The 27,743-nt window shown below is 43.3% G+C and overlaps 1 protein-coding gene across 1 annotated transcript in view; it reads left to right on the top strand.

The window, feature by feature from the left end:
• Positions 1–27,743, top strand: part of ankef1a (ankyrin repeat and EF-hand domain containing 1a) — a 40,373-nt gene that overhangs the window by 8,871 nt on the left and 3,759 nt on the right. The window contains exons 3-8 of the mRNA XM_041206781.1: positions 5,596–5,795; positions 11,339–11,488; positions 14,488–14,611; positions 15,993–16,815; positions 19,719–19,945; positions 26,433–26,617. Coding sequence (XP_041062715.1) covers positions 5,596–5,795; positions 11,339–11,488; positions 14,488–14,611; positions 15,993–16,815; positions 19,719–19,945; positions 26,433–26,617 — 1,709 coding nt within the window. The remainder of the gene's footprint in view (positions 1–5,595; positions 5,796–11,338; positions 11,489–14,487; positions 14,612–15,992; positions 16,816–19,718; positions 19,946–26,432; positions 26,618–27,743) is intronic.

Genomic DNA, 27,743 nt, shown 5'->3' with positions numbered 1-27,743 from the left:
CTTAGAAAGTGAGAATGCAGTCCAATACACTACTTGGACATATCTGAATAAACCCACCTTTGTTGCCTAAGCTTTTCATGGGAGACTGCCAAGGCTATGGGGAGACAGTGGCATAATGGTAATGTCACCAGACTAATAACCCAGAGGCCTAGGCTAAAACCCACGGCAGCTGCTGGAATTTAAATGCAATTAATAAAATCTGGAAATTGAAAGCTAGTCTCAGTAATGGTGACCTTTATCATGTTGGTGTTAAAAACCCATCTGGTTCAGTGATGGAAGGAAATCTGCCATCTGACACATGTGACTCCAGACCCACGTAGTTGACTCTTAACTGCCCTCTGAAATGGCCCAGCAAGCCACTCAGTGCAAGGATTAATTAGGGATGGGCAACAAATTCAGGGCACCGCCCCTGTCCCATGAAAGAATAAAGAAAATCTGACAACATGGATAGTGACTAACACAGCCTGTTCACCAAGGAGAGCTGCCCACTTAATGCACATTCATGCTGGCCATGCAGCTACAACATGAATGATTTCAGGAGCAAGAGCTGCTGATTCCCTGAGTCCTTTCATTCATTGTGCCCACTGTAATCCCTGACAAAATATGCACGCTAATTATTAAAATGATTTGACCATTAGCAGGATGGTCAATTGCATGGATCTTCCATAAACTTGATCTCATCCAAAACTCTGCAGTCCATATCCTAAATCGAACCAAGGTGCGTTCACACAGCATCCCTGTGCATATTAGCCTGGATTGGTTCCTGGTCTGGCAACACCTTGATTTTAAAATTCTCATCCTCATTTTCCAGTCCCTTCACAGCCTTGACCCTAATCGCTTCCAGCCCCATGATCCTCCATGATCTATGCACTCCTGCAATTCTGGCCTCTTTTTAGCATCCCTGATTTTAATTGGTCTACCATTGGTGGCTATGCCTTCAGTTGCCAAGCCTTATGCTCTAGAATTACCTCCCCAGACTTCTCCACCAACAAGGTTTCCTCCTTTAAAACCTTTCCGACCTAATATCTCCTTATGTGGCTCGATGTCTATTTTTGTTGCACCTTGGGACTTTTCGCCACATTTAAGAACGCTACATAAACGCATGTTATTGTTGTTAGGCTCCACTGCTTCTCTGCCAGCCATTTTGCTTTTAATATATCAGCAGAATATCATTGGATTCCTTTTTATGTCAAGCACCTTTTTAATATAGTAAAAAGTCTCAAGGCACTTGATAGGAAAGCTATTAGAGTTGACAACGAGCTGCATAAGGAGATTTATAGGAGAGTTGGGTAAGTTTTATGGAGCATCTTAGAGGAGAGAGGTCTGGAGAGGCAGAGAGGTTTCACGAGGGAATTCCAGAGCTTAGGACTGAGGCAGCTGAAGGCACGGCAGCCAAAGGTGGGACAATGGAAATCGGGAATGTGCAACAGGTTAGAATTGGAGGAATGCAAAGATCTTGGAGGGTTGTGAAGATATTACAGAGATAGGGAGGGGCCGGTGGTGGAGAGATTTGAAAACAAGGAGGAGAATTTTAAAATGCTGGTGAAAAATAGGAGGATATGACAGGTTAATGGCTAGAGGCATGCGAGGGAGGGTTTCAGATTCTTGGGGAATTTGTGCCCAGTTCCATGGCAGGCTGGACCAATCTTCTGACTGTCCAGCAACACAAGCAGAACTCAGCCAGGTCAGCCAGTAGTGATGCTACTGAGCCACTCCTGGTGATAGACATCGAAGTCCCCCACCCAGAATACATTCTGTGCCCTTGCCACCTTCGGTTTCCAAAGCATCTGAGGCATTTATGCAGAAGCAATTATTACAACAATCCTGTAATATAAACACAGCAAGGGGAATTTGCACCTAACTTGAAAACTGTAATTAAAACAGTTGCATTTGTAGTGACAGCCACTAGGGTAGTAATCTGGCAGTAACACAATAAGACTGCAATTCAAAAGGCAATATAATCTTTTGATCATGTTGTGGCTACCACATCTAGGACTTACCTCCAGAGTTTTTCACTGTAACAAAGGATGAACATGCCTTAGCTTGTGTTAATGATAATCATCTAAAGAACTGGTATGTAAATAGGAATTTCTGAAGATCATAATGTACCTTGGTGGCAGTCATTTTGAATGCATGTTGTTGATTGAATTGTAAACAATATCATCAATTTTGTCATAAATCAGTAAAATCTATTAATAGATTTTTTTTTCTCTGCACATTACTGATACTGCAAATCAGAAAGCCTGGCAGAAAACCTCCTCGTTTTGAGGGACTGGTGACAACAACGTTACCAGTACATTGAAACAGTGACTTAATCATCTGTTAACTAATAGAAAAAAAACCTTATTCCTTTGGTTCATTAACTCTCTATCGCTGAAAGACGAGATGATTTATTAATATCAAAATTGCATGTTCCTGTTTTTGTCACAGTTCAAATTGACAACAGAGCTCTTTATTTTGAAGAGCTCTTCATATTTTCATTAATGACCTATATGTAGATCTTGAGAGAACTGTCTGCAAACTTGCAGATGATACCAAGTTCTGTTTGTGCACATGAACTCCAGAGGATGCTTAAATACTGCAAGGGGAGGCCATGGTGTAATGACAAAGTCACTGGACTAGAAATCCAGAGGCCCAGGCTAATGCTCTGGGGACACAGGTTCAAATCCCACCAAGGCAGCTAATAAGTAGTCTAATGGTGACCATGAAGCTATCATCGATTGATGTAAAAACCCATCTGGTTCACTTAGGGAAGGAAATCTGCCATCCTTACCTGGTCTGGCTTTACATGTGACTCCAGACTCCACAGCAAAGTGTAAACTCCCTCTGAAATGTCCTAGCAAGCTACTCGGTTATGTCAAGCCCCTAGGAAGTTTAAACGAAATAATGAAACTGGATGGACAACCTGGCATTGACCTAAACACCAGAAACAACAATGGCACACCCAGCCATGTTGACCCTGCAAAGTCTTTCTTACATTATTTCGGGGGGTTTTGCCAAAACCGGGAGAGCTGTTCCTCATAGTCATACTCACAGAATCATACCTTGCAGTCAATGTTCCAGACATTACTAGAGGTGGCTTCACAGTTGGATACAGTCAGGTATGGAGTCCTCAACATTGACTCTGGACCCCATGAAGCCTTAAGGCATCAGGTCAAACGTGGGCAAGGAAACCTCCTGCTGATTACCACCTACTGTCTCCCATTCAGCTGATGAATCAGTACTCCTGCATGTTGAACACCACTTGGAGGAAGCACTGAGGGTGGCAAGGGCTCAATGTACTCTGGGTGGGGGGCTCCATCACCAGGAGTGGCTCAATAGTACGACTACTGACCAAACTGGCCGAGTCCTAAAGGAAATAACTGCTAGACTGGGTCTGTGGCAGATGGGGAGGGAAAACGAGGGAAAGAGGGAAAAACATTCTTGACCTCATCCTCACCAATCTACCTGTCTCCGATGCACCTGTCCATGACGGTATTTGTAGGAGTGACCACCACACAGTCCTTGTAGAGGCAAAGTTCTGTCTTCACATTGAGGATGCTCTCCATCATGTTGTGTGGCACTACCGCTGTGCTAATTGGGATGGATTTCAAACAGATCTAGCAGCTCAAAACTAGGCATCCTTGAAGCACTGTGGGCCATCAGCAGCATCAGGATTGTATACATCACAATCTTTAACTTCATGACCCGGCATATCCCCCACTCTGCCATTGCCATTAAGCTGGAGAATCAATCCTAACTCAATAAAGAGTGCAGGAGGGCATGCCAGGAGCAGCGCCAGGCATACCTGAAAATGAGGTGTTAATCTGGTGAAGCTATAGCACAGGACTACTTGCATGTCAAACAGTGGAACAAGCATACAATAGACAGAGCTAAGAGATCCCAAAACCAATGGATCCCAAAACCAACGGATGAAATCTAAGCTCTGCAGTCCTGCCACATCCAGTCGTGAATGGTGGTGGACAATTAAACAACTCATTGGATAGGAGGCTCCTCAAATACCCCCATCCTCAGTGATGGGGGAGCCCAGCACATCAGTACAAAGACAAGGCTGAAGCATTTGCAGCCATCTTCAGCCAGAAGTGCCAAGTGGATGATCCATCTCTGCCTTCTCCTGAGGTCCCCAGCATCACAGATACCAGTCTTCAGTCAATTCAGTTCACTCCATGTGATATCAAGAAACGGCTGAAAGCATTGGGTACTCCAAAGACTATGGGCCCTGGCAACACTCCGGCAATAGCACTGAAGACTTGAGCTCCAGGACTTGCCGCTCCCCTAGCCAAGCTGTTTTAGTACAGCTGCAACACTGGCATCTACCCAGCAATGTAGAAAATTGCTCAGGTATGTGCTGTACACACAAAGCAGGACAAATCCAACATGGCCAATTATTACTCCATCAGTCTACTCTCCAACGTCAACAAAGTGATGAAAGGTGTCATTGACAGTGCTATCAAGTGACACTTACTCAGCAATAACCTGCTCACTGTCGCTCAGTTTGGTTGCCACCAGGGCTGCTCAGCTCCTGACCTCATTACAGCCTTGATTCAACAATTTCCAACCAGAGAGAATCTAACCATCGCCCCTTGATGTTCAATGGCATTACCATCACTGAATCCCCCACTATCAGCATCCTGGGGGTTACCATTGACCAGAAGCTGAATTGGACTAGTCTTTTAAATACTGTGGCTACAAGAACAGGTCAGAGGCTGGGAAATCTGCAATGAATAACTCACTTCCTGACTCCCCAAAGCCTGCCCACAGTACAAGTCCAGGAGTGTGGTGGAATACTCTCCACTTGTCTGGATGAGTGCAGCTCCAACAATACTCAAGAAGCTCGACACCATCCAGGAGGAAGCAGCCCGCTGGATAGCACCCCTTCCACCATCTTCAACTTTTACAGTGTCCACCACTGTGCACAGTGGCAGCAGTGTGTACCGTCTATAAAATGTACTGCAGCAGCTCACCAAGGCTCCTTCAACTACATCTTCCAAACCCACAATCTCTACCACCTAGGAGGACAAGGGCAGTAGACACATGGGAACATTACCACCTGGAAGTTCCCCTCCAAGCCACTCATCATCCTGACTTGGAAATATATCGCCGTTCCTTCACTGTTGCTGGGTCAAAATCCTGGAACTCCCTTCCTAACAGCACTGTGGTGTTCCTACAAAACATGGACTGCAGTGGTTCAAGGAGGCAGCTCACCACCACCTTCTAAGGGCAGTTAGGGATGGGCAATAAATGCTGGCCTAGTCAATGACGCCCACATCCTATGAATGATTTAAAAAAAGCAGATCTTTATATATTGGGTAAATAGGTCCGTGTTAGCAAATTACATTTAACTTAGAAATTAGTAGTTTTATGCTAAATATGCCTACATCCTACATGGAACAAAATTGAAGCCAGTCATAAAAGTAAAATTTCTGTGTTAAAGAGCATAACTCTTCTAAGACTCACGCCCATTGCCATAATTAAAGCAAGTTTCTAGGTATCGGAGATACCTAGGTATCATGCAGAATTATATCAGCAATTGGAATTGTTTTGGTCTATGAATTCTTTTTCTCAAACTTTTTTTTTTAACCAATTTTTATGCAGGAATTCTCTATTACTGCATCGCTCCGACTGTTCGCCACCTTCGTTGCTTGGAGATTGCACTCGCCCACGGAGCTGATGTTAACAATTGCTCAAATGATGGAAAGCCAGTCTTCTTGCTAGCCTGTGAACAGGCCGCAGCCTGCACCGAAATGTGTCTACAGATACTAGAGAAAGGTGCTGATCCAAATTCCAAGTTTGAGGTAAGGATGGCCTGAATGCATAGGGTAAGCACCGTGCCTAGGCATGCCACTTAGACAACAACATAGAATCATAGGAGCACATAATGATACAGTACAGGAGGAGGCCATTCAGCCCCTTTTGCCCATGCCTTTTCTTTGGTTGAGCTTTCCAGTTAATCCCATGCCCCTGCTCTTTCCTCAGAGGAAATTTCCCTTCACGTATCTGTCCACTTCTCTTTTGAATGTCACCAATTGAGCCTGCAGCTATGTCCCTTCAGACAGAATATTCCAGATCACGGCCAACTATGTTTTAAAAGAAACAGTATCCTCATGTCCCCTTTGGCTCTTTTGCCAATCACTCTAAATCTGTCTTGTTAAATCAGCTTAAATCTAAAAATGTCCATTGGAAAGAGATCCTCCTTAAACATGAATAAGAGGAGCAAATAGAATACAGATTGAAAATGTAAATTAAGTGTTTTTAAATGGGTAGATAGCAAAAGGAATCTGCCTATAAGTCCACCAGGATCAACTGAACCTCCGCCTGAAAAGAATAGGAACATAGGAATCTGGGAGCAGGAGTAGGCCATTCAGCCCATTGAGCCTATTCTGCCATTCAATAAGTTTAAGGCTGATCATCCCCTTCAATGCCTTTTTCCTACACTATCCCCATAGCCATTTACATCATTTGTATTTAGAAAACTGTCAATCTCTATTTTAAACATACTCAATGACTGAACTTCCACAGTCCTCTGGGGTAGAGAATTCCAAAGATTCCCAGCCCTCTGAGTAAAAAAATTCTTCTCTTCTCGATCCTAAATGGCTTCTCCCTTATTTTGAAATTATGTCCCCTTGTTCTAGACTCCCCTATCAGGGGATACATTTTACCTGCATCTACCCTGTCTATTTCTTTAAGTGTTTTGTAGGTTTAACTGAATAGTCAATTCCAATGGTCCTTAACTTTGGGGAGTTCCCACCATTGATGCCCCCCGCCCACCAAAACCCCATAGCTACCACTGACTATCTTGCTGTTGTGGACCCCTCTGCCACTCTTGGATCCCCCGCAATCCTGCCCCCCTGCACGAAACGCGCCCGCGACCTGTCTCTGATATCCCGACCCTGCAAGCCACTCTGTACATACCCATGTGCCTGCTCCCCTCCTCACGATCTCTGCCCTAGATTTAGGCTCCCTACTTGCTCCTGGGCTGTGATCTCCTTCTGCAGCATTCCCTGCCTGACATGGAGCCAAAGCCATTCAATCAGGCTGGCAACTGCCCAGGGATCCAATTGAGGAGGTCCTTGAGTAAGGGCATGCTTGTATTGGAGTTGACCTTCTCCAGTAGCTTCCCTATTGCACTTACTCTCCTGATGTGTGGCGGGTGTCCAGGGTGGGGTGCGGTGGGGGTAAGAGTGCAATGTTGCTCAGGACTGGAAGTCAGAGGAGGTGAGTTGGTTGAGGAGTACTTGTGATGGTGCACATTGTTGAGTTGCACATCGATAAATTTGGTATGGGCAGATTGGTAGACAAGTGTAGGCTTGTTGGCAGATGTGGAGTGTTCTGCAGTTGTGTGTGATGGCAAGAGCAGAGGTTCTTAACGATCTTGGCCTGTGATTCCCACGAGGTACCAGCAGTTTACTGAGGAGGTTGTTGCGGGTTCTAATTTTTTCCTGCAGTCTTGATGATGTACTGTCTGTACATGAAGGTTCCGTCAAGGGTCTTGCCTAGATAAACAGGGTGGGGGGTCGTGCTTCAGTCTCTGGTCATCCGGGGCGATGTTCGGTTCCCTCTTAGTGCTGGTACTGTGAAGGTGGAATGTGCTAGAGGCTGTTTTATTGGTGCTCGGTTTTAGGCACCATGGTCAGAATTTTAGGTCAGTGGAATTTTAAGGTCTCGCCAAAGCTAATGGACTTTTGAACAGCTCGCTGCATCATACAGCCCTGCCCCCGCCGAAACGGGGCCGTAAAATCCCACCTCATGTCTTGCGCTAGTCAGCCAGCTTTGCAATATTGTCGTTTAGTGTATCTTCCAGCTTAGGGAATGTCTGGGCCTGTAAGCTACAGCAGGTGTCATCGACATAGATAAACTTCTAGATTGGGTTGGGGGTAGGTCATTGGTAAAAAAAGTTGAACAGGGCGTGGGCCAAGACAGACCCCTGTGGTAGCCCATTCATCTATTTCCTCCAAGCATTAGTCTTGTCACCCATAGGCACCCTGAGCCGTCGGTCCTGGAGTAGTAGTTCATTGGATCTGTAGCTCAGGGATGGGGAATTCTTGATGCTTTGATGAATATTTCAATGTGCCAGGCTGTATCGTACACTGCAGCGAGGCCAAGGAAAATTGCCTTTGTTTTAAGATTCCTTTGAAAGCCATTTTCAATGAAAGTGAATAATGCGAGGAACTGATCACATGAGTTCCTTCCTTGTCGAAAGCCTGCTTTGTCTGCATTCACGTCTGGCTTGATCTGCTGTAGGATTAGGTGCTCTGCAATGTTGAAGGAAGCTGATAGCAGAGTTATTAGTTGGAAGCTTGATGGCAATTTTGGGCCTTTGCCTGGTTTTGGAGGGCCGATGACTTTAGACATTCACAAGGATTTTGGCAGCCTTCCCTCGCTTATGACCCTTGTAAAGAATTGGGTCAACCAGGAGTGGGCCTGTGGGCAAAGATGTTTGAGGAACTTGGAGGATGTTGTCATAACCAGCAGCAGTGCCCAGCTTGATGGTTTGTAGTACTTTGTCCAGCTCCAGGGTGGTGAAGGGTTCAGGGCAAGATCTGGAATTGTACTGCGTGTGGTAGTGGTGAAGCCCAGGTTTTTTTTGTTGTCTCCTCCCATCTGGTCTGGCAGGCACAGTCTAGGGATTCAATCAGATGGTCTGCCACATCTGGGTCAACAGAGGTCGCACATTATTGTAGTAGGGAGGCAGACCCCTGTTCCAGGCAAGATATGTACATAGGGTGATATTCCCTTGGAATGATTCTCTTGGCTGCTTTGTAAACGGCTCTGTAGAAGCGACTGTATACCAAACCTAAGGGGATATTTTGGAATGGTATCGTTATTACACTTTGTTCCAATATCCTGCTGTATTCCTCCCAGTTGATTTTTCATAGTTCCATCTCTTTTTCTTTGAGCTGGTGATGATGCGTAGTTGAAGTCCAGTATAGTTCAGAGATGGTCTCTGCTGGATGCGTGGAAAATTGGGCAGGACTTGGCATGATGCAGGAAGTGGATTACTGTGTACTAAGCTGACCCAGCGCAAATCAGGAGAGTAATCATGTTTCCACTTAGCAGAGTGGAAAGTTCCGGGCTGTTTGGGATTATGGATGAGAGCAAACTCATGCTGTAAGGTCCAGTTTGCAAGATTTTCACCATCTGCATTAACACTTGTAGCCTCAGTCTATGTGGTGGCTACTAGAGTCCTGTAGAGACAGCTTGGTGTGGTGGGATTGGGAGGAGCTGTTGGCCCCAGCTAACACTAGGGGGCTTGTAGATGTTTGCTATCCAGAAGGCACCAACCTTGATGATGTCAGAGTATTCAGTGGAGCGCAGATGGACTGAGTCAGCAGTGGTTGCTTGGACAGCCTTGCTTAGGGTTCGCAAAATAGCATATCAGGTCAAAACCTTGTACCTGCTGGCTTCATTGGATGGGTGATGTGCTTCTTGAATGCAGATCACATTGATGGTGTGTTGTTGAGAGAGGCTCCTGATTAGGTGACTCTTGGCTGCAGATAGTCCCTCAAAATTGAGTTAAAGGATGCAGACTGTGGGTCCAATGCTGTTGGACCTGCACTTGCTGGCGGTTTTTGATCCCTTGATACTGGGATTCTTCAAGTGTAGACTTGTTGAATTTGGTTTCCCTGCTATAGGCCAGGTACTGACGAGTGGTGCAAGGAGAATGCTGATCCATTGCTATCCAGTTTGTACAAGTGTCGGAACAAATGTTGGACCGTGGCAGTGACACCTATGAATGAACGGGAAAACAGCTTTGGTTAAACATTTTTATACCTCCTAGCGAGAATCCAGCAATTTCAGGTCAACGGAGCCATCTAGAAATCGACTTGATGATTTAACAGAAAGATATTAGCATTGGTATTCTCGAAAGCTGAGATCAAAAGTGCTGAAGGAACTTCTTCAATCAAACTTGCACTGTTCAGATGATTCAGTTATCATTACAGCGTTAATAACTGAGAGCTGGATGAAGATTCAGTTCACAGCTGCAACGCTGATATCCACAAAATGATCTCATCCCTCTCTTGCAATGGGAAATGGAGCACAGTGGAGTGGGGCTAGGGCCCTGAGTTGAGGGAGATGTTAAGGGCTGGCTTGAGAACAGGAACAGGACTGGATCGGATTATGAGAGATGGAGAGCAAAGCTTGTTTTTTTAAGAAAAACATGATTCCTCAGGCAAGTGGACAATACAGTCCTAAGTAGGCACAAGGGTCCTGAACTTCCACAAAGATTCTCCTGGTCTCCTGCCATAACTCTAGTGAAAGACCTCGCCTCCAGCCACTTCTAAAGAAAATGCATATCTGGTCATCTTTAGCCATTGATTCCATTTCCTGAGAGAATCAGGCAATCATCCACCAGAGTATGGCTCTCTGCTCAGAGGGTCCCTGTGGTACTTCAGAGGCATTGGGCTGAATATTTGGTTCTGGAGGTGGACTGGGCCTGAAAATACCAGTACAGGCCAGTGTGCCGGTTTCCCGACCTTGTTTCAGGCACTGGCTATTTTTGCCTCAAGTGTCCGGAGCCCGGCATGGCTACCAGACCCAAGGAGGTGGGTAGCTGACTAAACTCATTGAGAGCCTTGCTAACAGCCATTAACAGACCTTCACTTTCCCGAATCAGCGGGAGGAAAGTTACCTGCCTGGGAGACGGGCACCCAGTGGCAGGCCATGCACCCAGCACCGCAAGCAAGCCTACAGGTTCTCCCTGCCTGCATGCAAGAGCAGCCTAAAGGCCTAGACTAAAGCTGCCTAGAGGGATCCCCCCCCCCCCCATAAAGTGGTGGCCTGGCTGCAGGAACCATTTTGCATGTAAATTTTTAAAAATGTTGCTGATGAGGTGCCAACATGTTGAAGCACCCTCTCAGTTACTTATTATCCATTGCAGGCAACTGCTTCTCTAAAGCTGGAAGACCTCCTGTTTCGAGGACCCTCCCACCGTCCTTAAATGGACAGGGATCCTGTCTCCATGCCAACTAAGCGGACACTGAACCTAAAGAGTGACTGTTTCCCCTCGGGTTTGGGACCTGGAATCAGTGCTGCCCCCAGAGGGAAAGTCCAGCCTATTATATATCCAGGCAGGCTACATTTTACGTGGAGTGCATAAAATGAATGTCCTGCTTTTCTCTGAACCCATTTCTGTTGACACTCCATGATGTAATGTAATTAAGAACATTATCAGACATTTTACATTGGTCACCAAACCCTATTCCTACCTTGTGATCAGCAGTTTAGTTCATCCCACTATGTAATAACTTAACCACATTTACTGGCTACAAGTAACAAAATTAACCTGATTTGTTGATTGGGCTTGATAAAACTTTTCATGCTTTAATTACTTTTATAGCTAACCGGTCACACTGCTTTAATGGAGGCATCAAGAGAAGGGGCAATCGAGGTTGTCTGTGCTATACTGGAGAGAGGATGTGAGATTAACGTTCTACAAAACGAGCGCTACAACGCTGCACATTTTGCTGCCCAAGGGGGACATTTTGAGGTACAAAAATCGAGACAGTACAAATACCCACTGGTGTTACTTTAGTCACTGAGTTAACTCTGCCCTCATGTCTATCATGGCACCTACATCAGATTGTAAAAATAATTGCCTAGATTTTGCGGGAACATTGGCTTTGAAACTATCAGTGTTTGCCATCATTACCCCTTTCTGAAAGTGACAGCAATTTCTGAAGTTCACGCATGCAGAAACCCAGAAGCTGTCTGTTATTCTACACATCTCCAGCGGGTGCGCTGTTGAGGCAATTAATTAGAAATCATTGAACTGATGACGACTTCCACTCATCCTCAGCCTCACTTGAAAAATTATGTCTTGTAAAATGAGGTCTAACTGGGTTTTTAACAGCATACTATGCTCATAATTAATAATGAACAACCTCACCAGCCCTGAAAGAGCAATTTTCTATTATTGAATGTCAGACCTCTCAATTATAAGAAATTCCATATATTTTTAAAATAATGTATATTTTTTAGTAGATGGTATTTCAACTTCTACTTTAATCCCATGTGCATGTCCCAATCGTTTATCTCGGTATATATAAAATTTAAAATTAGAAGTGAATGGGATAAAGTGCTTTTAGTTTCCTGGTTTTCTGCCTGTGAGAATGTTTCACTATGATTGGTTATTTATTCTGCTTGATGACATTACTGCTGCTGGACACCTGGAGACCCCTTTGACTTGCCACCAGACTCGAACTGCCAACGGGAAAGAGAAAATCCATGCCACAGAGATCACTAGATCTTGGTGGACAGCTTTCTTTGAGGTCAACGGTGAACGCTATTGGCTGCTAACTGCAAAATACAGCCCAATGAGGCTTCTTTTCAATTACATGCTTTCTTCTATACTTTGTAATAAATCCATGTTATTTTCATTTTGTAGCACCACTGAAGTTCCTAAGAGGTTGAATGTGATTCATGCTACATGCTGCTGAATCGTGAAAATGCTGTAGCACAGAAACCAGCCATTTGGCCCATCAAGTCTCTGCTGGTGTTTTTCTTAACTTGAACCATCTAGTCCAACCTCACATTCCTGTTAGCACCTCAGGCTCATCGATAATCCTCTTTCCAAGCAACTACTTACTGCCCTTTTTAAATAATCTATTAACACTGCTTCATTAGAGCGACATAGAGTGCACAGTTTTGCTTAGCATATTGAGGATCGCATTTAAGCAATGGAGGGGAGGCTACAGTATAAATTCACTGGGATGTTAACCTGATTGAGGCTTAACATTATGCAAAGAGGCTCGACAAGTTAGGGATCTTTTCAGTAGAACTGAAGGGGTTAAGAGTTGACTTGTAAAGGGTTTCAATTTTATAAATATCGATGACAATCTAAATAACGATAGAATACTTCCATGAGCCAGTGGGATGGCATTTGGTGGATACATATTTAAGATCAAGACAAAAAGAATGGAAAAGCAAGGTTAGAAAATAATTTTTTTGGTGTCTTTGACTTGATTTTAATCTCTGCTGTGCTCTGAGACCCCCAGAAAAGATAGACTTTTGGGACCTCATCCATGCCTTTGGCTCCAAACTGCCTTCTGAAGTGTTCTAGCAAGTCACTTAGTTACATTACACCATTACAAGCAGAGCAGCCAGGGATTCTTGATCAATACCAGCCTTGTCAACGATGTCCATATCCCAAGGATGAATTTTTCCAAGAAATCCCACTGGGACCTGTCCATTATGTGTGAAAACTTACTTTTCAGCTGAATTCCACTTTGTGACTCCACAGTCCCTTTGAATACTCTGTTGTCTTTTCAGGATGCAGCCCCTCTACTAGATTTTCTTAGCAAGCTCCCTCTTGCTGGTGGGCATTGCTCCAGGAGCCTTCATAATAACTGACCCTGATTCAGAAAAATCTGCAAGAGCTGTAAGAACATAATATACTTCGGTAATAAGAGCAGACGTAGAGCGCATGACCTCTTGAGCCTGCTCCGCCATTCAGTGAGATCATGGCTTATCTTCTACCTCAGTTTGCCTTCCCACCCTAACCCCTGTATTCCTTCACATCCAAAAATATATTAGTCTCACTCTTGAATATAATCATTGACTTTCCTCAGCTGTCTGGGATAGAGAATTCCAATGAATTGCAACACCCTGAGTGAAGAAACTTACAATCATTGAATTGTTACAGCATAGAAGAAGGCCATTTGGCCCATCGTGCCTGTGCTGGCTCTCCTCAGGAGCAAGTCATGTGGTTGCAACCCACTCCCCTACTCACTCTCAATATCCCTGCACGTTCCTCCCTTTCTTCTCATCTCAGTCCAAAATGGCCGACCTGCTATTCTAAGCCCTTGACCTGCTAATTTTAGACTCTCCAACCAGGGAAACAGCCTTTCGGATCAACTTTGTCAAGCTCTCTCAAAATCGTATGCATTTCAAACAGATCACCACTCATTCTTCCAATGTCCAGAGAATATAGGCAAATTCTACTTATGTGGCAGAAATCCTGCCCCGCCATTTCCCAGCAGGAAAGAAGAATATCCCACTCACGTTCTCTTATAAAATAATTCAGCAGGCAAGCAACAATCAGGCAATCTGACTCTGAAACTGTTGCGGGTGTAGAGCCTGCACTTAAATGCCCAAATTGTGGACAGAGTCCCAAAAAATCTATTTATGCACAATTTAGTACAGCAAAATATTACGGTGCCAATTATATTAGGCAGGATTTGTGAGTTGGAATCAGTCTTGATATGATTCTGTTGCAAAAAGAGATGAATACTTGTCAGGTTGATGCCCACCTTTGATTTGTGTCATCCCCTTCCCGGGTCAAATTATTTACAGAAGTGTGAAAGGCCCCAGGACAATTCATCGACAATATGGTCCAGTTAGGAACCCCTGCTTTAACCTGTACTCGTAATAAACTTCTGTAGTGCCGTCACAAAGGTATTGATGGAAAGAATTCAAAGTAAAGAAAATAGTAGTGAAGGAAATAAAATGAGATTGTTTGTTTGCTGACAACGTGTATCTTTCTTTTAGGTCATTCGAGCCTTGGTTGCTCATGATTGTGACATTAATGTTATTAATTTTGATGGGAACACAGCTTTGCATCTGGCAGCACTGGGAGGATTTGCTGACACTGCCAAGTTTTTGGCACAAAGAGGTACAGGGTCATGAAGTTCTCGAGCCAAGGCGATGCTTCACGCAGAGTCTTCTGCTCTTATGTTTTGGGGGGGGGGGGGGCGGGGATTATCTTTTTGGTGCACCAGGAGTGGGCCCAATGGACTGCAGGAGAACCAGACGTCTGCGTTTCCCCGCATGCTGTAGCGTTTCAACTGATTTTGATGGGTTCAGTTTCTAGTCGGGCACCTGGCTGATTCAGGCAATAGGCCCTTTTAATGTGCAAGAGAAGTGCAGCACACCTGGAAGTCTGCAAGTTCATGAGATCCGTCTGACCTTATGTTAATACTGCCAAAGAAAGGGTGGGAATTAGATATCCTGGAATGATACAGGAGGAGACCATTCGACCGACCGTACCTCTTTGAAAGAGCTACTAAGTAATTGCCCTTTCCTCACAGCCCGATAAAGTCTTCCCCCTTCAGGTATTTATCTAATCTCCCATTTGGAAGTTACTATTGAATCTGCTTCCACTGCCTTTTCAGGCAGCACATTCCAGGTCCTAACAATGTCATGACGGGCAGGTGCAGAAACAAGAATTGGGAAGCAGTCACCACCAGCAAGCCCAGGGAATAGTCCCTGGTATACAGTAAATAAGAAAAGGGCTGGGCAGGAGGAATCCCAGTGCAGTGAGGGCAGGGGCAAGGGAGGCCCAGGAATCTTTCTGGAACTTTCTTGCTCCTTCTAGATCCCAAGCCATCCTCTCAATATTACTAAGCTTGGCCTCTTTTGGCCACTCCCCACCTGGTTCCTGTGGCAGCCTTGATACCAGCTATGACTTTTACATTTAAGTTAGGCAACTTCAAAGTTGGCAATGATAAATTGCTGCCAGGAGAGAATGTAGCTTAACAGAAAGGAGTCGATTCCACCCAACGGGCCTGTGCTGGCTCTTTGAAGGAGTTTCCAATTAGCCCCACTTCCCCCCTCTTTCCTCACAGCCCTGTAAATGTTTCCTTTACAAGTAGGTATCCAGTGTAATCTCAGGCCATTAAGTGACTTTTATTTTAACCTCTCCCATGCTCAGTTCATGCTGGGCAAGGTGGAAGTTGACCCCTTTAGGTAATTTTTAGCAGGGCTATTTTAGGCCAATCTAAAAGGCCTGCCAGCAGTAAAGTGGCTTAGATATAGCTATAGATCATTATGCTTAGAAAACCTTGTGGGCCCCATGAGTTTCCAATATGTGTCATCAAGTGCGAACTTCTAAAATACATCTGATCCAATCAGTTGCATTGATTGTCAAGAAGGACAATGTAACCCATTGACTTCAGCATGAAGGCAGAACAAGACAGAGAGGAATAATGACAAAGTTTCTTGCAGTGCACAGATTGCAATTCCTTTCTTTATTGACTTCTTGGCTTTTATCTTAGGAAGCAACCCCAAAATGAAAAACCTGCAGCAAAAAACTCCAGCAGCTGCAGCCAAAGTCAGTGGTTACAAAGCCGTGTCGAAGGAACTCCGCAAGGCTGAGCGCCTCTTCACTAAATATACTAAACCCAATGTGAAAAATCCCAACGCACCCTGGGCTATTCGGCTTTATGACTGGTCTCTATATCATGAGCTCGCGCTTCGGAATTCATTTGCCACGATGGACAGGGGCGATGGCACATTGGCAAAGGAGGATTTTGCCGCAATTCTTATGGAAAAAAACGTGCCGATGAAGGAAGAAGAAATAGCTGCACTAATGACTGCCCATGACAAGACTCGTTCTGGAGTTATTGACATCAATGAGTTCTTTAAAGGTACCAAATACCTTGAGAAGGTTTATCTTATGTCTTCATATGAACCGAAGAAGAAAAAGGTTAAGAAAGGTAAACGTGGCAAGAAGGGCAAATTAGCGATACCAATACCAATTTGCACTTTTCCGGAAGAATATATCACCCGACGTGAAGATGGCGGTCCACCAGAGTTCATGATTGAAAGCTTCAAGACTTTTACGGATAGAAATCGATTTAGTCGTGATAACCCACCAGAGCATCCCCTGCAGGATGACTCTGCATGGTACTTGGATAAACCAGAAAAAGTGTACACCAGTATTAACTATGCAGCAAGAGCAGAGGATATGCAATCTTTAAAGAGAGCTTTTTTTCAGGGAGTACCAGTCGACGTGCAGGACAAGTTTTTCACAACACCGCTTATGGCAGCCTGTGCAGATGGAAATTTTACACTTGCCAAATACCTTGTGGAAGCAAAGTATGTCTGACTCCTTTCTGGCTGCTGTTGAGTTCATCTGGAATTTATTTTTATTGATGTGGTATAGATTTTCTTGCAAAATTTGATGACGGGTGATTTGAGCCAAGTTTCAAGGGAAACTGATGGGGCAAATTTGGGGAAAGTGTTGGGGAGTCTAAAGATGGGATTTTCCAACCCCACCCGTTGCAGGGATCGTCCAGTCCTGCTGAAAGTCAATGGACTTATGGCTGGACTGCCACCATCCCATACAACAGATCCTGCCACAGCGGGACTGGAAAAACCCAGCATAGGATTAGGGGACATGGTCAAAGAATTACAGCCAGTGTGAAATCAGGAAGCAGTTCTTCACTCAGGGGATGTTGAAATTTGGAGCGCTCTTCTGTAGATGGCAGTTGATGCCGGATCGGTTGTTAATTTTAAACCTGAGATTGATAGCTTTTTGTTAGCCGAAGGTATTGAAGGATATGGGGCAGAGGCGGGTGTGTGGAGTTAGTTTGCAGATCAGCTATGATCTTACTGAGTGGCTGAACAGACTCTAGGGGCTCAATCGCCAACCCCTGTCCCTATGAATACACTTTAGGCAAGAATACTGGGAGTCCAAGAGAACAAAATTGGGTGCTCAATATTTCATCCACTCTCTGCTATCTGATGCTGCATTTGCAGTCTGTAGTTGTATATAACATTTGGATTACAGCACATCCACATGGGCAGGCATTTTGTAATGAGATATAAATAAAAGGAAAATACTCTATCATGTATTTCCTATCATCTGAACCGTAGTAATCAGATGATCCTGGCATTCAGGAGCAGGATTCGAAGATGTGGGAGCTGTATTTGCCTGGTTACAAAACAATTAATTGAGTGAATTAGGTAAAGTGGAAGGGGTGAAAAACATTTAATTTTTCTTCTACTTCTGCTGGGGCCACCAGCCAGGCTACGCTGAGCAAAGGGCACCAGTAATTTCTCTTTCCCGTCCCCAATCAGGATGAGCAATCCAGCAATAGCGTAAAGTATACTGGGAGCCCACCAAGAGCATGTTAATGAACCTGACACTGGGAAATCATATGAACTTATTTCTGTTGCTTTTCTTAATATTTACCCTGTGATATACACTACTTTGCTTCTGTCTATGATTGAATGTTATCATTTATTGTGAGGGGAATTGATTACAAAGGTAGGGAGGTTTTGCTTCAGTTGTACAGGGCACTGGTGAGACCACATCTGGAATATTGTGTACAGTACCGGTCTCCTTATTTAAGAAAAAATGTAAATGTGTTAGAAGCAGTTCAGAGAAGGTTTACCAGACTAATACCAAGAATGGACAGTTGTCTTATGAGGAAAAGTTGGACAGGTTAGGCTTGTATTAGCTGGAGTTTAGAGTAAGAAGCAACTTGATTGAGACCTTTAAGATCCTGAGGGGCCTTGACAGGGTGGATGTGGAGGGATGTTTCCTCTTGTGGGAGAATCTAGAACTAGGGGTCATGGTTTAAAAATAAGGAGTCATTCATTTAAGACCGGGATGAGGAGAAATTTTTTCTCTCAGAGAGCCGTGAGTCTTTGGAAATCTCTTCCTCAAAAGGTGGTGGAAGCAGAGTCTTTGGATATTTTAAAGGCAGAGCTAGATAGATTCTTGATTAACAAGGGGGTGAAAGATTATTGAGGGTAGGCAGGAATGTGAACTGGAGGTTACAATCAGGTCAGCCATGATCTTATTGAATGGCGGACCAGGCTTGAGGGGCTATATGGCCTATTCCTGCTCCTATTTCATATGTTTGTATGATAAATAGACCTTCAGATTTTCAACTTTTATTAATTATACTGAATTTGGGACCAGAAATCAGTTTGGAGCAATGTGTGTTCTTTTTTGGTCAAAGTTTTTGACTTTAGTCAGCAAAACCTCTTTTAAAGGAACAAAAGATTACTTCATGAAGATGATTAGTGCTTACAATTGTTTTCACAAAGTAAAGCAGTGAACAGCATTGATATGCATCATTATCTGTATCTTTGATTGCTTGTTCTGTATGATCTTCATTCAGCCATCTGGACATGATGTGGCTGTCTAACGTTTATAGAGAAAAGATGAGGGGCAAGAAAATGGTCTCCGTGGCATGTGTGTTTTTTCTGTGTTGCATATGTACAAAAATGGCATCCACCCCATGCATGCACAATTCTGCTGCAGAACACATCTGACGCCATGTAAGTAAGGACCAAATAAGATGCATTCTTAAGCACGTCAGATGCAGGTTCTAGGCCATTAACTTGGGGGGGAAATGAGGCCTAACAGCTGATTCAGCTCCCTTGGGCAACTTTGGCTTGCTCCAGAGGCTCCTCAGGCTGTTAGTACTCTGCAAGTGAAGCGCCCAGAGATGGACGTTGCTGAATTTTTAGGCTGAGAGGTTCCAAACAGGAAATGGGGCTTAATATCTCCCAACAGAAGTGTACTATTCTAGTTTAACATTTTTGGAATTTGTTGTCAGAAAATAGTGTGAGGTTCAAACTTGAAGGCTTAATGATAAGGATTTGTTTTAGATTCCTTTCCTGAGGGATTTGCCTTTACTTACCATTGTTAGATTTTGGTTGTTTAATAATGTTAGGTAATTCTGGATTGAGGAAATATTGACTTTGCATTGTGGTGCTTGAATGGATAGTACCTCATTGTATATAAGATATGCAGTAATACCCTGTTATTCTTTAGAGATTTTCCAGGAAATTGTTTGTGTATTATTACACCAATATGCCTCTCAGTAGGTGTCATATTGTATGTTATTTTCCTAAGAGAGCATATGAACCTCTAGTTAATAATACCAATTAGAATAAGCACATTCTAATAGAGCGAATAGCTCCATTAGAAACTAATCGTCATGATCAATACAGTTATGTTGTAATGTTTTATGTGTTCCTAGGGCTAATGTAAATGCATATGATAATTTACGATGGACACCACTTCACCATGCTTGCCATACAGGACAACAGGACATTGTCAAATTACTACTGGATGCTGGTGCATTGATTAATGCAGTTTCCATAAATGGAGCCACACCTTTAATGAGAGCAGTTGAAAGCTGCAGATTGGACTGTGTAATGTATCTGATTGATCATGGGGCTAAAGTTGACATGGAGAACATTAAAGGTAATGCTAACATTAGCTGACGTGGTCTGCAAATGTTATGAACCATAATTGAAAGAAATCATTTACTGCAAAAAGAACTTGGCTGACCTTGGCTTGGCATGACAGTTTAAAGTGGGCGATATTGAGTCAGCAACCTGTTTTGCAGCTCTCCACATTTTTAGCTCCATTGCATCCAAGATAAGGTGTAGGTTCGATATCCCAATTTTCTGGTTAATACTTTCAGAATGTTAAGAGAATCAAAGAGGGAAATGAATGAAAGAACAGAATGTCCTTAATGGTTCAAAAAGACTGAAGCTTTATTTGCATGGGCCAGCAATGTTGTCTTGTGTTGCCTGCCCAGCTGCAAACTGGGGTTCCCAAGCTCTGTCAGTGCTCTGAGCAAACTGTGCTCATTTAAAATGTCATGAAGATATTAACGTATATCATATTATTGGAAAATATTTTTCTTTTAAAAAAGCGGTTTAGTCTGTGGGTGTGTCTTAATTGAATTAGAGCCAGCTAGTCTAGGTACTTTGTGTACTAGTTTTGAGATGTAAGAGAGGTAGAGTGCATTTGCATTTTTTGAATAGAGCATTCAAGAAGGCAAGCAAAATCTGGCATCTAGAGACCGGAGACCAAGTAATATGTTTATATTAGTAATAAAATTGGTACTATGAAAGGGGTTTTATTGTTAAAGGCTGGTGATACAATAAGAATTTACATTCAATGAGCTGTGCTAGGGATAACTTCAGCAGTTTTTGTGCGTGCAGGGCAGAGGCAATGTAAGATCAAAGTAGCTGTAAGCCTACAACTGCCTCCACAGGTACCAAAGTGAAAGGAATCTCATTTTGAATTCATAAAGTGAAAATGCTTTGCCTGGTGTCTGGTTAAGTCTATGGGTTACTGTTGCCTTAATGGAGATTAGTTTAAGAATTTGTTAAAAGTTATGATAATAGTAATTTGTAACCATGTATATGTGTTTAAACTGTTGTAATTTAATAAAATGTTTCATTTAGTTTAATATAAAACCTTTCAAGAACTGGTGGTCTGATTCCTGAATTTAGAGTTGCATCTCAAACATACTACTTAAAAATATAGGTTGTGACAGTTGTTTAAAATTTCTTTCTGGAATTTTTAAATAACTCAGCTTTACCAAAAGGCTATCCCATAACCAAAAAAAAGACGAAAAGATTTGTTTTTATACAGTTTCTTTCACAGCCTTGGGATGCCCCAAAGCTCTTTACAGCCAATACAGTCCATTTGAAGTGTTGTCACTGTTAAAGCCCAAGCATGCATGTTAATCATTGGAAAGGTTCATAATGTGGCGGGTAGGTCTGTGCAGTCTTTGCCATGGGAGAAGGCCTGTAATAAAGTTGCTGTTCTACTTGCTGGGCAGGTCCCTCCAACACCTTGCACCATCACCTTCAAAGAACCATCCGAAAGTTGGACTGTATTTCCCCAGCAATATGTAACGGAAAAAGCCAAGCCTCTGTCATGAAGAGCAGCCTTAACACAGTTCTACTGCCTGATAATTTACCCCATTGCCTTGAAGCCCTACGCTATGTCATGTGGTACATGCTGGGAGTAGACTCAAGCTATGGCAATGAGAAGTCCTCAGTTCTGCAGAATAGTCATATTCGACTTGAAACCTTAACTCAGTTTCTCTCTGCATAGATGTCGCCAGCCCTGCTGAGTTTTTCCATCACTTTCGGTTTTTATTACATAAGATCTCATACCTTGGTAGAAGGCATTCTGCCTATCAAGGGGGAAAAAAATTGTCTTTTTTGAAAAAGATCTTAATTGCTCCTGATGAAACAAACGATCCAATTTTATTAAAGAAGCTTATGGATAAATCACATGCTGTTTACTTCCAATGAACAGTTAGAGTCTGTATGCTGGCTTCATATATTCAGCACAGGCATAATGGGCTGAATGACCTCCTGTGCTGTATCATTCTATGACTCTGTATCAACTAGTAAAAGATCTCAATTCAAAATTATTCATCCGATGTTTTATGCTGCATTCCACATCCATTGGCAGAGCCCCACTAAACTAAGTACTTACTGTGAAGAAATGATTAACAACTATATCATTTTGAAATGCCCATTGATTGATTGTAAAAATTACCACAAGACAATTACAGATAAGGGAGACCATTTTACTGAGTTTAGTCCGCTCATCCAGGATGACCCTAAATTTCCCACTTGCAATGTCCAATTTATTCTTAATTGATTCAAGGGTAGTTTTCACCACCTGAGATACTTCAAAGAGTAGAAATGTCTGGAATTGAAGCACTCATCATCAGAACTCAGTTCATATGGAGTGGACATGTAGTACATATGACTGATGATAAAATCCCTAAGGCAGTCGTGTATTCACAATTGAAAGACAGGCCAAGATTAAGAGTCCTTGAAGGGAAACCTCAGGAAATGTGGCATGGACTGGGAGAAAACTGTACAAGAAAGAACTATCTATGGAGTGCTCTCAATTATTGCTGTTGCTTCCTTTGAACTACAAAGACTACAAGCAGCTAGGAATAAAAGGAAGGCTAGAAAGACCGGGCAGTCCCAAAGGATAATCAGACAATTCATCCTTGCCCGCACCATGGAACACCATACAGGTCTGCAAATCAGGCACCACTACCACATTAGAGGGCATCACAGATGACTTCATACACATGAGGAACAGGCATCTTTGATAATGAAGAGAAACTGACGACAATGCATCTGAGAGTTCATTTTTATCGCTCTTTTAGTGAAGAACATTCGGTTAAAATGGAGCTACTCCATTTCCTGCATGGTTCCCATCCTTACTGATTTTAACACTGCTGGCTTTGGCAGTGGTTGTGGTGCCTGACACACTGAGGCAGGAACTATTTGAAGTTGCTAATTCAGGTGATGCGACTAGCAAGCAACCGGATGGTATTTTAACCCAAGTGGCATTTTTTTGTGGGGATTGGGGTGGGGTGGGGAGGTGATGGGAGCAAAAAGCCACACCCCTCCCTTACAACGGCTGAAGCAAGTCAGCCCCTCTTAAAATGTATTACAAGACCCACAAGATAAGTGAAAACATGTCCTTTGTGAGGCAAGGAGGAGCATGTCCATGGAATTTAACCTAGAGACTTCCTTGCTATATTGACTGGATACAGAAATCCTCTGCACAAACGATATCCTCACATATGCTTCTCTCAATCTTCTGTAAAATGGACTGATCACACTTTGCTAAGACTAGACCATATGTGAATCATTAAGCTGTACTGTTGTACAGTCAGAAATCAAACACTGAGTAAAGTAGATAGAAAATATCACCTTTGGCCTACTCCTATTTCTTATGATCTTAAACAATCAGCCCATCAAGCCTGCTCTGCCTTTCATCATGGCTGATCGGATTGTGGCCTTAACAGCACTTTCTTGCCTGTTTTCCCCCATACTCCCTTGTTAATTAAAAATTTACCTCAGCCTTGAATATATCCACTGCTCCCTAGGGAAGAGAATTCCAAAGACTAATGACCGTCTGAAAGAAGAAATTCCCCCTCATCTTTGACTTAACTTCAGTCCCTCCTCAGAAATAAAAAAAATAACAAACCATGGTGCCCTGTCCCAGTCCATTGGCTAACTAAAACTTGCTTTTGGTCACTGAATCAGGAATATTCCTGCACTGGGCCTCACCTGCTCTATTCTTAAGGTATATAGGCTGAGGACCTAGCTACCCCTCTCAGCAATGACCTTCAACATGTGGACCTTATTTTTTTTATTTGTGGCCTCTTTGAACAGGACGTTTGGCAGTTTGACTCCGTTGCTTTCTGAGAGTTGGCCTGTAGAATGTCAATTAATTCAGGAGTCGATTCCAAAATTGATGGGCCAATCAAGCCTGTCCCCGCACTGAAGATGGCCGGAGCATCATGACAAGTTACTTCCTACCTGACAACCCTCTGCTGTGCTCACAGGAACAGTTTCTCTAACCATCTGGCGTGTGAATGTCTACTGGAAGTTCTAAGCAGCACACTTTAGGAAGAGTATCAAGGCCTTGGGGAGGGTGCAGAGGAGGTTTATGAGAATTCTACCAAGGACAAAAGACCTGAGACATTGCTGTCTCTCAGATGTGGCGCTTTTGAATTAAACATTAAACCATCTGCAGTCTCAAGTGGACATCAAATATCACATGGGATTTTTTTTAAAGAACAGGGGAGTTCTCCCAAAGCTCCAGCTAATATTTATCCCTCAACTAACATCAATAAAAGCTGCTAAGTAATTATCTCATTCCTGTTTACATCATCTTACTGTTTACACCATCAGTTACATGGAGAGATTAAAGAAACTGGGGTTGCTCTCCTTTAAAACATGGGGATGCATACTGTGTTCCTACCAAAATGTATTAAATCACATTTATTTATTGTTTGTCAGACTCAATGAATCTGATTAGCCTCCCTTCTTCTGCCCTCAGTGAACTTGAGCCCACCTAAAGCACTGCTGCATGTATCCTAAGTCACAGCAAGCCCCAGTCATCTATCACCCCTGTGCTCGGTGACCTTCATTGGTTCCCAGTCCAGCAACGCCTCAATTTTAGAGTCCTCCTCCTCCTGCTGGAGTCCCTCCATCCCTCATGCCTTCCTATCGGAACTCAGAATTGTGAGTGCTATGCATTCTCTGGACTCGGATGTAAGCGCTTTGTGTTCTCTGAATTTAGGAGTGTGAATGCTCCTAACCTGGTGGGATTACTGGTCCTGCCTGTTCTCTGGAAGTAGTAGTGCTAGTGTTGTGTGCTTCTGGGCCTGCCTGACAATGACTGGACCCAATTACACATTGGAATCACCCCACAGCAGACAAGGTGAAAGTACACATCCAGAAAAACTGTTGGGCATGACTTGTCTTCCAATCAGAAATCTAATTTGCATAACAGGTAAACGTTATCAGATCTGAAATGAGATATCAAATTACTTACTGTCCAACTGTCGATAACAATGATTGGTTCTTTAACTCCCTGGTGAACTTATTACCATAGCTCTGAAGAAGAGTTATATGGACTTGAAATGTTAACTCTGTCTTTCTCTCCACAGACTCTATGACCTGCTGAGTTTTTCCAGCATTTTTTGTCCTTGTTTGTGTTATTACCATAGCAATCCACTCTTTGCCTCTCTCTGGGAACAGAAAGGATGCAGAACCTTTAACAATTTACTCCAGACAGTCCTAAACTTGAGTTCACTTCAATGACCTTATAGTTGACACCCCAAATCCTTGCCAACAGTGCATTGTCAGAACAGTTTGTGGGCCTAATGGTAGTGCAATTGACTAAAATCCAGAGATAGCTGGAGAACTGCAGCAGACACTCTCTTCCCCCAAAACATAGCGAGTTAGGTAGATGTCCTGACTCCCCATGACTGAAATATGTGACAGTATTCAAACAGAGCAGAAACCTGGTGGATCCAGGTTGTCCCTCAGATTTCAGCTTTTGAGCAGCAATTTGCCCAATTCAGGTGTTAACATTTCAGTGTTTCAGCATTTATTCTCTTTATTTAAAAAAAGCCTGAATTAAAAATTAGGGCAAAAACTGCTGATTTACAGCAGAATTAAAATTATTCTGATTGAAAAACTTGATCCAGCTCCTTAAAATCAAGTGTAATGCGAATGTAATACTATATTTCAGTTTTGTGCACACATTTAAGAGAGAAAATTAGTTAATTTACAAATGGAGAGTCAATAATAGTGGAAAATGTAGATTGAAAGGAGCAAGAATGCTTCTTGCTTTTGTGTTATGTCCTTGTGGATAATTAGAGTAGTATCACCAGTTAAATCGTTTTTTTAGATTCGCCTAAACAATGTTTAGTGTAAAATTAGAATTGTAGAATGTTTATGGCACAGTATGAGGCCCCTTGGCCCATCGTGAGTTAAAGTAAAATAATTCTGCTCACCGCAACCTTTTGATACTGCTCATATCTACAACCACAGTACAATGTGTTATTCATAGGAATTTCTCATTCACAAGTGAAGTAAGTACTGAGACATTGCTGTCTCTCAGATGTGGCGCTTTTGAATTAAACATTAAACCATCTGCAGTCTCAAGTGGACATCAAATATCACATGGGATTTTTTTTAAAGAACAGGGGAGTTCTCCCAAAGCTCCAGCTAATATTTATCCCTCAACTAACATCAATAAAAGCTGCTAAGTAATTATCTCATTCCTGTTTACATCATCTTACTGTCCACAAATTAGCTGCCATGTTTGCTGCATTCCAACAGTGACAACACTTCAAAAGCATTCCATTGGCTCTGAAGTGCTTTATGCTCTTCTGCGGATATGAGAGATATATGCATATCTATCCATTTTATTATAATGTCTCTTTGAAGTTTGTAAAGTCATGTAAAGCTCTGGGACATTTTTGCTCAACTATCTTTGACACTGAAGGAGAAATTTGGTTGACACCAGCTGATGACACTGTTCCTTATATGCACAGTACGTTTCACCATGTGATGCTACACCGTGGCCATATTTTTGTTTCCATTAAAACTAGGGCAAAATGCTTTGGATCTTGCAAATGCCTACGCAGATATAAGGATAATTGAAGTAGTCAAAGCAAAGCTGGATAGCCTTCCGAAAAAAGAGAAACCAAAAAAAGCAGGAAAAGGTGCAAAGGGAGGCAGTGCAGCCTCCTCAAGGCCTCAGACTACAGCAGCTGGATCTTCTCCTGGAGAGATGGTAATCAACTCCTCATATGTCTTGTTCTTGGGGACTTTTTGATAGCCCAATTTACTTTTCAAAATGTAGCCTACTTTCTTCAGTTCTCTGCCTAAAGGTAGGTCCTTGGTGATTAGCCATAGCATACTACAGGTAGGGCAAGGGGGAAGGCCCCAGAATCTATCTCAACCAGAATGGGGATTGAACTCTGTGATTTTGGCACTAATCTGATCTACAAGTTAGCTGTCTAGCTAACTGCTCAGCCTACTTTGTTAACTGATAACTAAGGAGTGCAGAAGATGACCACGACAAAATGGGACTGAATTTCTGATGCTGGCACTTGGCCTGGGATTTGTGCTCACCAGTCCTTTCCAGCATTAACCCAGTCACATCACCATGGGCGTATATCTGGCACCTGCCTACCCCTAGCTACCAGGAAATGTAACCTGTCTGCTTGGTCTACAGGGGTGAATGTGAGTCCCAAGCTTTGAAGTGGGGGGGTGGTGAGTGCAGGGGTCGCGGTCACAAAAATATCAAAAAGAAAATTAACTCACCATCTTTGAAGATTCAGGGCTTGAGGGCAGGAATTTTCAGGCCCCCACCTCCCCCAAGGGGTGAGAACAGAGATGGACGAGGCCCAAAAATACCAGCACTGGCCAGCCTGCTGGTATCTGACCTCATACCCAGCATCGGCCATTTTTGCTGAGTCAGGCTGGGAGCTGGAAAAGCCACCCACCCCAAGATGCAAGTAGCTGACTAAGCTTGTTAAGAGTTTTGTTAACAAAAATTAAAGGAGGCCAAATGGAATTTTTCAGGGCCGGAGGCCAGCACTCCAGATGGGCCTAGATGCCTTCCTTGCTTGCCCTGCGCAAGAGCAGCAAAAGGCCATCCTGTAGAGGGATTCCAACCCATCACCCCTGCCTCCCCCCCAGTAGTGGTCTGACTGCAGGAGTCATTTTTAATTTGAAGCTTCAAAAAAGCTGGTGAGAAGGTGCTTCCACATTGAAGCACCCTCTCAATTAGATTGCTGGCTCTGGCGAGCAGGAACGCCTCTGGCTCTCCAACTTCGAGAGCCTGTACGCCATACTTAATTGACAGACAACCTGTCCCCATGCCATTTCAGAGGGCACCTCCAATCAAAACCTCA

This window comes from Carcharodon carcharias, chromosome 2 (assembly GCF_017639515.1).
Source record: "Carcharodon carcharias isolate sCarCar2 chromosome 2, sCarCar2.pri, whole genome shotgun sequence".
Classification (NCBI taxonomy): Eukaryota; Metazoa; Chordata; class Chondrichthyes; order Lamniformes; family Lamnidae; genus Carcharodon; species Carcharodon carcharias.
Note: the sequence above shows the minus strand (reverse complement) of the source record. Positions and strands in the feature narration are given on the sequence as shown.